Here is a 15,986-nt window from a genome sequence, read left to right on the forward strand (position 1 = left end):
TGGTGTGGCACTGTGGGTTAATGCGCCAGACTGCAAAGCCATTTGAACTGCAAGGTCAGTGGTTCAAGCTCACCAGCTGCTCCTCGGAAACCCTAGAGGGTCGCTTTGGGTCGGCACCAATAAGGTTAAGGGGAGTCCTGGTGTGGCACTGCAGGTTAATGTACCAGACTGCACAGCTGTTTGAACTGCAAGGTCAGAGGTTCAAGCTCACCAGCTGCTCCTCGGAAACCCTATACAGGGTCAATATGGGTCAGCACCGACACGACGGCACTTCACAACAACAACAATAAGGTTAAGGGGAGTCCTGGTGTGGCACTGCAGGTTAATGTGCCAGACTGCAAAGCTGTTTGAACTGCAAGGTTGGTGGTTCAAGCTCACCAGCTGCTCCTCGGAAACCCTATACAGGGTCACTATATGTCAGCATCAACTTGACAGAACTTAACAACAACAACAACAAGGTTAAGGAGTCCTGGTGTGGAGCTCTGGGTTAATGTGCCAGATTGCAAAACTGTTTGAACTGCAAGGTCAGTGGTTCAAGCTCACCAGCTGTTCCTTGGAAACTCTATACAGGGTTGCTATGGGTCAGAACCGATTCGATGGCATTTAACAACAATAACAACAAAAATAAAGTTAAGAACTTCTGCTATGGAGCTGTGGATCAGCACTGGACTGCGAACCACAAGGTCAGAAGTTCAAACTCACTACTCAGAAATCCTATATGGGGTCATTATGAGTCAGCCCTTAACAACAACAACAAGGTTAAAAACTGTATTCATTATCTGTGTTGTTCTTCTAAGCCTTTGCTTTCACAACATTATGCCATAAGTTTGACTGATGGAACCATTTACCATGCTCTACTGCTAACTGAAAGCTTGGAGTATACCAAAAGACACCTCAGAAAAAAGGTCTGGCAATCTAAATTCCAAAAATGTGACCACTGAAAACCCTATGGAAAGATGATGTTGTCTATTCCTTTAGAGGTGACCCAATGGAATGTGGAAGTCATCGGATAATTTCATTAATATCTCATACAAGTAAACTGACTCTAGCTTCAAGGGCAAGGATTTGCCCCTACCAGGGATATTCAGAATAACGTATTACTACAAGTTTCTAAATTGAGCTTTTGATAAAATAGATGGTTGGAAAAAGCAAAATGACTATTTTGAAAGGAGTAATAATCATCTTGAAATTAAATACAAACAAATGCAATAAAGCCACAAACACCTTGCCATGGATTAAATTCTAATGCTTACCAACTTTTTATATAAAGACTGAATTTTTTTAATTTAGATTTTGCTCTGTTCTTTGTGCTTTTCTGTACTTTCTAAGGAAGCAATATGTATTCTGTTTTATAACTGCAGAAAGCACAATAAATATTATTTGGAAAATTGGTCAACATTATCACAAGTAATGGACTCTTGGTGTCGGCGCTGGACTGCACAGTCAGTTTGATCTGCCAGGTCGGCAGTTTAAGCTCACCAGATGCTCCTCAGAAACACTAAACAAGATCAATATGGGTCAGAACCGACTCAACAGCCCTTAACAACATCAGCATAAGTAACATCTGGAAATCAGCCAAGGTCATAATATGGCACAACCAGGTCTCCTTACATCTCATGTCATTAAGTGCTGTCAAGTTAGTTCCAACTCATAGCATCCCTGTATAGGGTTTTCAAAGAGTGACAGGTGAGCTTAAACCACCAACCTAATCCTTACAAAAAAACCTGTTCCCCTTTTTTATGAATGAAGAGACATGTAGTTAACACTATCAGACTCAGAAAATACTGTGACGATTCATATATCAAATTAGAAAGATAAATAAATCTCCATGAACAAACTATCAGCAGGTGGCACTTGATACCTCATATCGTATAGGTATAAATGCAATTACTCAAAGCTTCAGAAACCAACCAATTTCATCTACAATTTGAGGAAACAGCTTCACAGTTGGTAGAGGGAGGGTGCAGAGGAAGACATTCCGAATATCTAGGCTAACATGAGAGGTGTTTTTCTTTCTAAACAGTTTCTTGTGATTTTTCTCCTAAAGATACAACAGCCTTTACTTCTTGTGTGACACACATAAAACTGATTGTGGAGCATAAAGTCCCTCCAAGCAGATGAAAACAGAGTGAACCTACCTGCAACCATGGGTCCTTGGAACTCGGCAGTGTCCTTAATGAGCACGCCATGCCGCGGAGGTTTCCGAAGCTCAAAATAGAGGTCTTCAGGTACTGTGTCAGCATTTCTTAATAACACCTGAAGTCCTGTAGTCAGGAAATAAAACATGATTAGGGAGAACAGGCACATTAAAAACTGTACTGTGCATGCAAGTTCAGGCTGAAGGTGAAGAAAATTAAAACAAGTCCACAAGAGCCAAAATATGACCTTGAATACATGCCACTTGAATTTAGAGAGCAACTCGAGAATTTGAGGCATTAGATATTAATGATTGAAGGCCAGCATAGTAGTGGGATAATATCAATAATATCATACATAAAGAAAGAAAACATTATTAAAACGACAGGAAAGAAGAAAAGACTAGAATGGATCTCAGAAGAGACTATAAAATTTGCTGTCCAGTGTAGAGATGCTAAAGCAAATGGAAGAAATGAGGAGATAAAACAGCTGAATGGAAAATTTCAAAGATCAGCTCAAGAAGACATAGTCAAGTAATATAATGAAATATGTAAAGACCTGAAATTAGAAAACCAAAAGGGAAGAACACACTCAGCATTTTCCAAGTTAAAAGAACTGAAAAAAAAATTCAAACCTTGACTTACAGTATTGAAGGATTCTATGGGTGTATATTGTATGATGCAGAAAGCATCTAAAGAAGATGAAAGTCATACACAAAGTCACTATAGCAAAAAGAAATGGTTGAGGCCCAGCCATATCAAGAGGTTGCATATCATCAAATATCATTGGTTCTGAAGGAAGAAGTCTAAGCTGCTCTGAAGGCATTGGTGGGGAAAAAAGGCTTCAGGAGTTGACTGAATACAAATTTAAATCTTTCAAAAAGCTGATGAATCACTGGAAGTGCTCATTCATCTATGCCAAGAAATTTGGAAGACAGATGCTTAGCCAACCAATTGGAAGAGATCCATATGTGTGCCCATTCCAGAGAGAGGTGACCCAAAGGAATGCAGAAATTATCGAACAATATCTCTAATAACACATGTAAGTAAAATTTTCCTGAAGATACTTCATAATGATGGTAACAGTATATTGACAGGGAACTGTCAGATGTTCAAGTCAGGTTCAGAAGTGGATATGAAACAAGTGTTATCAATCATTGATGTCAGATAGATGTTGGCTTAAAGCAGAGAATAAAAGAAAAATATTTATTTGTACTTCATTAACAATGCAAATGCTTTTGACTGTGTGGATCATGATAAGTTACGGATAACATTGAGAAGTATGGGTATTTCAGAACACTTAATAGTGCTTATAAGAAATCTGTACATAGACCTAAAGGCAGTGTTCAAACAGAACAAGAGGATACTGAATGGTTTAAAATCAAGAAATATGTCCAATAGAGTTGTTTCCTTTTATTATAGTTATTCAAATGTTATGTTGAGTGAATAACCTGAGAAACTGGATACATGAAGATTGTGACATCAGGACTGGAGAAAGACTCGTTAACAAACTGCGATATGCAGATAATACAACCTTGCTTGAAGTGAAGGAGACTTAAAATACTTACTGATGAATATCAAAGACCATAGCCTTCAGTATGGACTGTACCTCAATGTAAAGAAAGCAAAAATCCTTACAACTATACCAATAAATAACATCTTGATAAATGGAGGAAAGATTGACGTTGTCAAAGACTTCATTTTGTTTGGATCCACCATCAACAGTCAGGGAAGCAGAAATCAAAAAATTAAATGACACATCACATTAGGATAATCTGCACAAGACCTCTTTAAAGTGTTCAAAAGCAAAGATGACAAGACTTGATATCTCATATTGGACATGTTATCTGGAGGGACCAGTTCTTGGAGAAGTACATTGTGCTTGGTAAACTGGAGGGTCAGTGAAGAAGAAGACCCCCCAATGAGACAGACTGACACAATTGCAGCAGCAATGAGCTCAAGTGTAAGAACAATTGTGAGGATGGCACAGAACTGAGCAGTGTTTAGTTCTGTTGGACATAGGGTTACTATGAGTTTAAACCAACTCCACGGCACCTAACAACAACAAAACACTGTGTAGGCATTACGTCCCTAGGCCAGGTTGGAAGCCATACAGGGAGTTTAATCTGATGGTTATCAAAAAGCACTATTTAACTCCTATCAACCACTAAAAAATGAAAACAAATAATATAGTCAATTCCCAAATTATAGGTATGTTTTTATAAAAGTACACTTGTAAGTAGTCTGAATTTCAGAATGCCTTTTTGCTGCTATACAAATGAGGAGTTGGCATACAGGGAGCCCACAGGTATGTCAGTCTGGACCTGTTGGGGTAGATTTTTCCAGAAAACACTCCCATTTTTTCCCCTCTGTTTCTTCTCTTCTTCTTTTTGTGTATCTGAAGAAGTGTCAAGTTATTTTAGTGATGGTTCTATGACCAGTGTGAAGGTGAGAAGAATTGGAGTAAAAGTATCTTTATATATATGATTTGTTTATAAATCTGATGATAACTTTAGACTTAAGCTCATGTGTAGAAACTGGATAAGGATCTAGCAGAACACACCTAACTAAAATAGCAATAGTGTGGCGCTGTGGGTTAATGCGCTGGACTGCAAAGTCAGGTTGAACCACAAAGTTCAAATTTAAGCTCATCAGCCACTCCTGGGAAACCCTATACAGGTCCACTATGGGTCAAGGCCAATTCAACAGGCACTTAGCAACAACAACATTGTTGGCTAATTAAATGTTCTTGGTAAAAAATGAATATACTTCTAACCAGTAAATATTATTAATAAAATTTAAAAATTGAATACAAAATAGCAGGGCCAACTGTAATTGTTCACAGCTTAGGGAGGTCACTATGCTCGGTTGTTGTAACAGGAGTTACTCTTTAATTTCTAAATAGAAAACCAGAGCAGTCAATGAAATCCACTCCCCTCTCTTCTCTTCTCTGTTACTTTATATTTTCGTGATGGACAGAAATCAAACTCCTGGAAGCTGGAAAATAAATTCTGTGTTGTATTCCATCCCTGAGCCTTGGTCTCTGAAGGGTTTATTTCCTTCTCTCTATGTTACTTTGATTTACATGGAAATGGGAAGAAGGAAAGATAGAGGTGAGACTGCACGGAACATCTGGAAGACGAAGACACTGCCTCTCGCCAACTACAAGAAGGGCTGAACGAGGGTTGCTGCTGAAATCTGGTTTCCTTTCCATAGCCATGCTACTTTCAAACTCCCAGCTCTTACCTACGGAAGTGCTGCCTCCCGGGCTGACCTCAAGGAGTGGTGCTGTGACCTGGAACACTGGGGGCTGCTGATCAGTGGAAAGTAAGTGAATGGTGAGGACCATTTCCGGACTTGTGTGCTCTCCATCTGAAACTAGGGAGGGTAAACATAGACACGCAAACATAAATCAACTTGTCTTCTGGTCACCTTCAAGCTGTTTTCATATATATGTAGCCAGAAGATTTTTTAGATTACTTTAATACTTTGAACAGGTATGCTTTTAAATGGAAATAGAAAACAAGCAAGACACTGTGAGCTCTTTTAACAAGACTTTCTACTGGACAAGAAAAAGGGCAATCGATCTATAATAATATAATCATTCCATGTGGTGATTTTGAAAAATGTTAGTGTAAGACAAAATATGCTCTCGTAAAGGATACTGGTATAGGCCTTTTTTTTTTTCTCAAAGAAATGGAAATATTTTTGATGCAATTAATTCCTCCAGTGTTCCAGAGAAACATTATCTTTCATGAAATCTCTTGCACATATGATACATCTGTGTTTCATTGAAAAAACAAATTTGAGGACATAAAATATCCATACAAACAGCATCTGTTTTGAAGTAAGCAGTACAATTTTATCTGGTCATTATGCACATGTCTTCTATTTATGACTTTAGATTTTATTTCCCAGGATTCTCTGAGAACTGAGTTAACACTGATCACCTGAGGGAATGAAAGCAGAAATGTTTTTTTCTTTTTCCCACCTTTCCAAACCCTTGGCCTTTTCTAAACGCCTGATTTGAAAGATTTTCTAAACCACCACTAATCAATGTGTTTCCTGATTATCTATTGAGAAAACAGTTCTGTTAATTATTTTATATATGAGATATGCCTGCATATGGATTGGGTATTAGAAACTGGTTTCTTGCCTGAGTTCGACAATTCTTTACAAGTTCAACATGTTCTTAAGCAAAGTAAAACACTGTTGGTATCCTAGAGAAGCTATGAAATAGCTCTGCTGAAGAAGACATGAGTTGTCTATATGGGCTTCTTGACTCTGGTCATTCAGTCAAGTAGCAAAATTATTGCCATTGTGTCTTTGTTGATGCTCAATCTCTTTTCCTTTGGAGATCATCAAACATAGGGACAAATTACTTTTAATTTTCAGGGCCTCAGGGACAAACAAACTTTTCTATAAATGTCAGTGGATTCAGTGTTCTCTGAGGTTCCTGAATCTAAGCTAAGAACCCCTGCATTAAATAAAAATAAATAATTGCAAAATATTTATTATTGTTGTAACTTGCCCTCAAGTCGGCTCTGACTCCTGACTCAAGGTGACCTTATGTATGACAGAATGAAAATGCCAGGTCCTGCAATATCTTCATGATCTTCAATGAGACTGAGTTCATTGTTGTGGATATTATATAGACCCATCTCATTGAAGGCTTTCCTTGTTTTGCTCATCATATACTTTATTTTTGTGGGACACAGTTCAATCCATGACATACAGTAATATTAATCCCAAAATTTCGGAGGAATCAAATCATGATGCTTCCTGCCTTAGATGGGATATTCACTAAATTTGTGTACATTCTATTAGTAGTGGAGTTCTGGTGTGGCACTGTAGGATAGCATTGGATTGCTATCTACCAGGTTGGCAGTTCAAACCCACCAATCACTACTTGGAAATCCTATACAGGGTCCCTGTGAATCAGAACGGACTCAACAGCACTTAACAACAGCAACATGCTTTACCAAATATAATAGTCTTTTCTCGTGATTGGTGTTTCGTGATATTATGTTCAAAGTAAAGATGTGAAATCTTACTTCTCTTCCAAGGAACATTCTATTTTTACTTATTCTAAGATTTGATATGTTCATTCTTCTGACTAGTCTACAGTAAATTTAATATTCTTTGCCAACATTACAATTCAAATACATCAATACTTCTCTTTTCTTTTCTCTTTTTCATTGTCTAGCTTTCTCAAGCATATAAAGCAATGAAAAAGACCATGATTTGAGTCAGATGAACTTTAGTCATCAAAGTGACAACTTTACTTCCAGATTTTCCAAAATGTAACTTTAGATTTGTAGGTTACTTTTTTTTTTGGATGGGGAGGACCTCAGGAAATCCTCAAAACTTTGTGAGCGGTGCAGACCACACCAGGTGACACTGTCAGTGACATTAAATGACTGTCTACATAATTTCTGTCTAGTGTTTCAGCAGAAATTTATTTTTAAATAAAAACATCTAAGTTATAGTAAGAAAAAAATGATAATATCAAAACCATTTTTATAAGGCCAGCTTACATGTGTCAATATGCCTGCACAGCTAAAGCTCTATGCTAATTTACTTTTTGAACCTTTTAATGTGCTCCCAATAGAACTGGCATTGTTACCCAATTACAACAATGTGTTGGAATCACGTGGTTTTGTCTACATGTGCTACAACCACATACTGTTGGTTTTGTTGCTGCTGGCGTTTTAATCAGTTGCTGATGTCAAATTTTCTGGTGTTTTAGCTACAATACTATGATAACTAGCATTGGTAAACTTACATCACTAACTTTTTTGAGAATGAAGTAGTAATTAAAGGGAAAGGAGAAAAATAGAAAAAGGCTTCCACTCTGTCCTAATGTGATGCAGTAGGGTAAACACTGGGCTGTGAACTGCAAGGTCAGTGGTTTAACCATCAAGTGCTCCTTGGAAATACTACATAAGGTCACTATGAGTTGGAACTGACTGGACAGAATTTAACACCAACAACGAACATTAATAATAATGTTACAATTCCACACAGAAAGATTTTACAAAACAATTTTGTTGTTAGTATTCATATAATCTGAAATATAAGCATTTTACAACTCTATTTATCAGATATTATTCTGTGATTATAAAGATGACTAAGGATTCTCTGTAGCTTGGTCTGGGAAAAGGTCTGTAGGAGTAGGGATGGGCACAGTAATGACATCATAAATTATCATACTGGGTGACACTCACCCTGTTGAAATTACTGTAAAAAGCCCCTAAAAAACAGCTTTGACCACATCACAGAGTACTTCAGCATGTCTTGGCATTTTGTTGCCTTTGTAAGTAAGTGGAAAAATAGCTATTTACTTACCGTAACATATTATATAATTAGGAAATACCACTTGGGTGCAGGGTTTTACAAGCCAACGTAAGAATTTATAATCAAGATGTTGGCAATTATATGTTTCACCTTCTCTCTAAACAATGTTTCTGATTTCTCTGAGAAGCAGCCATACCGTCTCTTTGAGTCTGACCACCTTGAGCTCCATCCGCCTCCTGCATTTTCCTTCAAGCCAGCCAGGTCAGGAATGTCAGCTCTCCTTGTTTTAGTAGATTAAGCAAATGAAAAGTTCTCTGGTCTTCTATGAGTTAATGTCGGGGTTTACTGACTCTGCCTTGCTTATCTGTCCAATGAAAAATTCTCCCTAAAAAAACACTCCCTCAAGGAGATGGTTTCCTTCCTATTAGGTTCCAAAAGTATTCATCTGAAAAAAAGGAACCCTTGGTGGAAATAAACTAATTTAAGGCCAGCCCAAGGTTTCTTTCCCTTACCCAGTACAATAGGTTCAAGAAGACCCCCAACGAGATGGATTGGCCAAGTGGCAGCACCGATGGACTCAAGTGTGGCAACAATAGTGAGGTTGGGCCCTGATCAGGCAATGTTTGGGTCTGCTGTGCATAAGGTCGCTATGAGTCGGTACCAACTTGATGGCACCTAACAACAACAACAACAACCCCTTTCACCTATTTAAGCATTCAGGTAAAAATGGAGGCTTGTAAACCAAAGTGTTTCATGATTAACACAAATACAGATCACAGTAAACTAACCATCTCACACTAGAGAAACTTGTATTAATTCCTGGTTCTACTCTTTATTGGGAGTGCAGTTGCTCCATACGATAAGAACTGCACTGTGAACTACACAAGGTCTGTGGTTTGAGCCCACCAGTCACTCCATGGAAGATGAAGCTTTCTGCTCCCATGAAGACTTAAAACCTCGGAAACCCTATACAGGGTCACCATGAATTGGAACGGACTCAACAGCACTTAACAACAACAACTCTATCAAGAAACTCCGGTAATGCAATTAATCAGTTGACAAAAGTAAGTAGCAATGGCATTTAAAAAAAAAAAAAAAAGTAACAATAACTCACTGAAAAATTAGTGGTTTGAAGCCACCTAGTGGCTCTGTGGGAAAAAGATCCAGAAATCTGTTCCTGCAAATATTAGTCTGAAAAACCCTATAGGGTTGTTCTGTGGGGTCACTAAAAGTTGAAATGGACTTCAGGGCACTGTCTTAGTTATCTTCTAGCTGTTGTTAAGTGCTGTTGAGTTGGTTCTCAAAGCTACCCTCTGTACAATGGAACAAAACAATGCCCAATCCTGTGCCATCCACAAAACAGCTGTAAAGTTTGAGCCCATTATTGCTGCCACTGTGCCAATCCATCTCCTTGGGGGTCTTTCACTTTTCAGTTGACCCTCTAGTAGTGCTATTACAACAGAAATTCCACAAGTTGATGGCTTTAACAAACAGAAATTGATTCTCTCCTAGTTTCGTAGGCCAGAAGTCCAAAATCAGAGCACTGTCTCTGAGGAAATGCCCTTGTGTCCTTTAAGCACCTAAAGATCCAGAATTCCTTGTAGATTTTCATGTGTCTTGACATCAGTCTTTCCCTGGATCTAGGAGCTTCACAGCGCAGGGACTCCAGGTCCAAAATACTCCACTCCTGGTTTTACTTTCTTAGTGGCAGTAGGTAGGTCCCCCCTTCTCTGCTCACTTCTCTCTCCTTTTATGTCTTGCGAGATAAAGGTGTTGCAGGCCACACCAACAAGAAAATTTTCTTTTTGTTGATCAGTTGTTTATAGCACATCCCATCATGGAAGTCATGGAAGGAGCTCTGGTAGCTTAGTGGTTACGAATCAGGCTGCATATCTCACGGTCAGCAGTTCGAAACTACTAGCTGTTCCGCAGGAGAAAGATGTGGCTTTCTGTTCCCGTAAAGATTTACAGCCTCGGAAACCCTGTACAGGGTTGCTATGGGTTGGAACCAACTTCACGGCACACAACTACAACATACATATATAAGGAGTTCTGGTAGCGTAGTGGTTATGAATCGGGCTATGAATCTTAAGGTCAGCAGTTCGAAACTACCAGCTGCTCCATGGGAGAAAGATAAGGCTTTCTGCTCCTGTAAAGATTTACAGCCTCAGAAACCCTGTTCAGGGTCGCTATGGGTTGGAACCAACTTCACGGCCACGCTATGGGTTGGAACCAACTTCACGGCACACAACAATAAAAACAACATCAAGGAAGTGAGTACATTATATTCAATCTCATCATGGAGGATTACATTTTAACTGCCTACCACTAAGAATCTTGTCTTAGTCAAGCTAACATAAAACTTTCATCATCACAGGCACCCAAGAACAACTTTTCACAAGTAGTATAAACCTGGGCAGATAACTTACTCTCCTTGATGCTTAGTTTCCTCAGCTATAAAATAATCCTCTCCCTGCAATACTGTTGTTGTTAAGTGTCGTCGAGTCAGTTTCGACTCACTGTGACCCTGTATAGGGTTTATGAGGAGCAGCTGGTGAGTTTGAACTGCCAATGTTGTGGTTCAAACCGACCTTGCAGTCCAGTGCATTAATCTGCAGTGTCACACCAGCACTCCAATACTCTTGTTAGGATAGAATAAAAACAACATTTTAAAAATGTTATAATCTATTATATATTGTTGTCGACTTCATGTACCAGATAGAGGCAAGTCTCTAGAAATGAGCTAATACTGAACTCATATTAACAATGAAAGTACATTGAAACTTACCAGTGATTCATGTTAACTGTTGCTGTTGCTAAGTACCATTGAGTTGGTTTAGACTTACAGCAACCCTGTGTACAACAGAATGAAACACTGCCCAATCCTACAGCATCCTTACAATTTTTGTTATGTTTGAGCCCATTATTGCAGTCACTGTGTAAATCAATGCATCTCATGAAAGTCTTCCTCTTTTCCATTGCTCCTCTACTTTATCAAGCAAGATAGCCTTCCCTAAGGACTGGTCACTCCTGATAACATGTCCAATGTATGTGTGATGAAGTCTTTGACCTGTACTTCACCCACAAAGGTTTGTTCATTCTTCAGGTACTACATGGTATGTTGTTGTTAGGGGCCATCTAGTCGATACCGACTCATAGTGACATACAACAGAATGAAACAATTGTGGGCTAGCCTGACAATTGTTGCTACGCTTGAGCCCAATCCTTCTGTCACTGTGTCAGTTCATCTAATTGGGGGGTTTCCTCTTTTTCGATGACACTCTACTTTACCAAGCATGAATTCCTTCTCCAGGGACTGGTCCCTCCTGATAATATTGTCTCAGGTATGTGAAGCAAAGTCTGGCCATCCAGAATAAAGAGCGTCTGGCTGTACTTCTTTCAACACAGAGTTGTTTGCTCTTCTGGAAGTCTATGGTACTTTTAATATTCTCCTTCAACACCATAATTCAAATATATCAATTCTTCTATGGTCTTCCTTATTTGTTGTTTAACTTTCATATGCATATGAGGCTACTGAAAATACCATGTTTGGGTCAGGCACAGTTTAGTCCTCAAACTGACATTTTTGCTCTTGAAAACTTTAAAGAGGTCTTATGCAGATTTGTCTAATGCAATATGTTGTTTGATTTCTGGACTGCTGCTCCCATGAGTGTTGATGGTTGAGCTGTGCAAAACAAAGTCTTTGACAACTTTAATCTTTTATCCATTTATATGAATGTTATTTATTGGTCCAGTTATGAGAATTTTTGTTTTCTTTACGCTGAGGTGAAACTTATAATGAAAGGTTGTATAATCTGCATAATGCAGGTTTGTTGATGAGTTTTCCTCCAATCCTGATGCCATGTTCATCTTCATATAATCCAGCTTTGGGATTACTGGCTCAGCACAGAGATTGAATGAGTATGATAAAAGAATACAACCCTGTTGCACACCTGTCCTGATATAAACCATTCGTTGTTCCCTTGTTCCATTTCAATGATTGCCTTTTGGTCTATGTGCAGGTTCCTCATGAGCACAATTTAGTGTTCTGAAAAACTCATTCTCCACAATGTTGTCCATAGCTTGTCATGATCCACACAATCAAAAGACTTTGCATAGTCAATAAAGCACAAGCAAACACATTTCTGGTATTCTCTGCTTTCATCCAAGATTCATCTTCCATCAGCAATGATATCCCTTGCTCAATATTGTTTGCCAACACCGTAGTTGAAAATCATCAATTCTTCTTCAGTTTTCCTTATTTATTTTCTAGCTTTCACATGTAATTTTTTTTTTTAGTTCCCCAATATAAAATGTTAAGGGGAACTAAAAAAAAAAAATTATGGAACAATGGAGCTAAAATCTAACAGGACTTTCTTATGAACTTTTTGAAGCCCCCTTATACCAGGGCATGGGCCAGGCTCACCCTAGTACTGGAAGTGACATCTATGGTATTTAGCATGTTAATTTGCCCAGTGCAATAAGTTGTTTGATTTCCTGACTGCTGCTTTCAAGGGTATTGATTGTATATCCAAGTAAAATTAGATCCTTGACATCTTCAATATTTTCCCTATTTATCATGATGTTGCTTATGTGTCCATTTATGAGGGTATTTATTTTCTTAATGTTGAATTGTAATCCACATGGAAGACTGTAGTCTTTGATCTTCAAAGTCTTTGCTTTCACCATGCAAGGTTGTGTCATTTGCATATCACAAGTTGTTACTGAGTATTCCTTCAATCTTGCTGTCATGTTCTCCTTTATACAGTCCAGCTTCTTGGATAATGTACTCAGCATACAGACTGAACAAGTATTATGAAAGGATACAACTCTGATGCAAACCTTTCCTGATTTTCAACCACTTAGCCTCCTTGTTCTATTTGAACAACTACCTCTTGGTCTATGTACAGGTTCCACATGAGCACAATTAAAGTTCTTGAATTCCCATTATTTTTAATGTATCCATAGTTTGTTATGATCCACACAGTTGAATGCCTTTGCATAGTCAGTAAAATACAGGCAAACATTTCTCTAGTTTCCATGCTTTCAGTCAAGCTTCACCTGACATCAGCAATCATATCCCTCATTCCATACCTTCTAAATGACTTGAATTTCTGTAAGTCTCCTGTCTATGAACTGCTGTAATTATTTTTAAATTATCTACAGCAAAAGTTTACTAGTGCTGATATTAATAATAGTGTTCCATAATTTCTGCATTCTGTTAGGTCACGTTTCTTTATAATGTGCACAAATATGGATCTCTTCCAGTCAATCGGCCAAGTAGCTGTCTTACAAATTTATTGGCATAAATAAGTGAGCATTTCCAGCCCTGGATTCATTTTCTGAAACATTTCAACTAGTACTGTGTCTATTCCTAGAGCTTTGTTTTTGCCAATGCCTTCATTGCGACGTATACATTTTTCTTCAACACCATTGACTTTTGATCCTACGCTACTTCCTGACATGTTGAATGTTAATTCTTTTGGGTACAATTGACTGTGTCTATTCCTTCCACCTTCTTTTGATGCTTCCTTCATTGTTCCATATTTTGCCCTGTTGTTATGTGCTATCAAGTCAGCCCCAACATAGCAATACCATGTACAACAGAATGAAACACTGTCCAGTTCTGTGCCATCCTCACAATTGTTGTTATGTTTGAGCTTACTGTTGTAGCCACTGTGTCAGCCAACCCATCTTATTGAGGGTCTTCCTCATTTCACTGATCCTCAACTTTATCAAGCAGGATGTCCTTACCAGGACTAGGTTATCCTGGTAACATGTTCAAAGTGTATGAGATGAAGTCTCGCCCGCCTCACTTCCATGGAACATTCTGGTTGTACTTAATCCAAGACAGATTTGTTTTTCAGGTAGTCCGTGGTACTTTCAATATTCTTCACCAACACCATAATACAGATGCACCAATTCTTCTATAATCTTCCTTACACACATCATCCTGTTTCCATATGCATATGAGGCGACCCAAAATATCATGAATTGGGTCAAGCACACCTGACTCCTCAAAGTGACATCTCTTCCTTTTAATGCTTTAAAGAGGCCTCTGGCAACAGATCTTCCCACTGCAATCTGTCATTCGATTTGTTGACTGCTGCTTCCATGAGCACTGATTGTAGATCCAATAAAAACAAAATCCTTAACAAGTATTTTGCCCCAAAGATATTCTTTAGTTCTCTCAGCTTGGTAAATGCTACACATTTTTCTCCTTTTCAGTTTCCTAAAGCTTGCATGATGGTGTGATGCTAGAAGCTATGCCATTGGTATTTCAAATACCAGCAGGGTCCCTCATAGTGGACAAGTTTCAGTGAAGCTTCCAGACTAAGACACACTAAGAAGAACATCGTGGTATACTTATGAAAAACTGGCCAATAAAGATTTATGAATAACAGTGGGACACTATCTGATATAGTGCTGGAAGATGAGCTACTCAGGTTGGAAGACACTTAAAATATGAGTGGGGGTGATTTGCCTCCTCAAAGTAGAGTGGACCTTAAAGACCTGAATAAAGTTTTGGGAGAACCTTCATTTGCTGATGTGGCATGACTTAAAATGAGAAGAAATAACTTCAAAGATCCATTGATGTTAACTGTATTGTAGTTGTTGTTATTAAGTGTGTGGGGTTTCTGAGGAGCAGCTGGTGGGTTTGAACCGCTGACCATGAAGTTCAAACAAACATTGCGGTCCAGTGCATTATCCTGCAGTGTCACACCAGGACTGTAGGTATGTGATTTTTAACCGTTATCTGTGGGCACGCAATTTAAAAAAAATTTTTTTTTTTTTACTCAAAGAAAGGAAGAAGCTGGAAGTACGATGGAGACAGCTTTCTCTTCCACCAAGATTTATCCCTACATGAAATGTACAGGACATATGGATTATTGATTCCCATGGAACAGTTAATCACAATTAAACAGCTATTTAAGGATGCTATTTATGACCAACTAACCTAACTGCTATGGCACTGTGAGTTAATCCACTGGATTGCAAAGTTGGTTTGAACTACAAGGTCAGTGGTTCAAGCTCACCAGTTGCTCCTTGGAAACCGTATACTGGGCTGCTATGGGTTGGAACTGACTCAGCGGCACTTAACAACAACAAGAAGACCTAACCAAGAAAGCTTGTCCCTGTGCTGCCTCAACCTAGGAATTATGTTTAAGTCTGTTTTCACTTACTAGCACTCAGCTTCTGCTTTACTGTGCACTAAAACTATGGCATTGAGGTCTCTTACATATAGGTTTCTTAACTCGCTTTTGAGCCATAAGACTTTTCTCTCCAGTAGTAAGGCAGTCAATGAAAGTCTAGGTATGACCACTGTTAGCTAACTTGATGAAGGTGTGTAATAAGGATGTTTGTGTGTCACTCAATAACCATTCTGGGAGTTTTACAGATACAAGTAATCCCAACTTATGACATAGCTGCATTATAATAAACTAAATCAGGTCTGTTTTTGTTCTTTTAAAAAATATTTTTTTTGAGTAATATGTACTATGGAGTCCTGGTGTGGCGCTGTGGGCCAATGTGTCAGACTGCAAAGTTGTTTGA

The 15,986-nt window shown here is 38.5% G+C and overlaps 1 protein-coding gene across 1 annotated transcript in view; it reads right to left on the reverse strand.

Moving 5' to 3' along the window:
* Positions 1-15,986, reverse strand: part of FRAS1 (Fraser syndrome 1) — a 797,189-nt gene that overhangs the window by 207,329 nt on the left and 573,874 nt on the right. Inside the window, exons 36-37 of the mRNA XM_006872899.1 lie at positions 5,382-5,513; positions 2,139-2,264 (exon numbers count right to left, since the gene is read on the reverse strand). Of these exons, the coding sequence (XP_006872961.1) occupies positions 2,139-2,264; positions 5,382-5,513 (258 nt within the window). The remainder of the gene's footprint in view (positions 1-2,138; positions 2,265-5,381; positions 5,514-15,986) is intronic.

This window comes from Chrysochloris asiatica, unplaced genomic scaffold (assembly GCF_000296735.1).
Source record: "Chrysochloris asiatica unplaced genomic scaffold, ChrAsi1.0 scaffold00214, whole genome shotgun sequence".
Lineage (NCBI taxonomy): Eukaryota > Metazoa > Chordata > Mammalia > Afrosoricida > Chrysochloridae > Chrysochloris > Chrysochloris asiatica.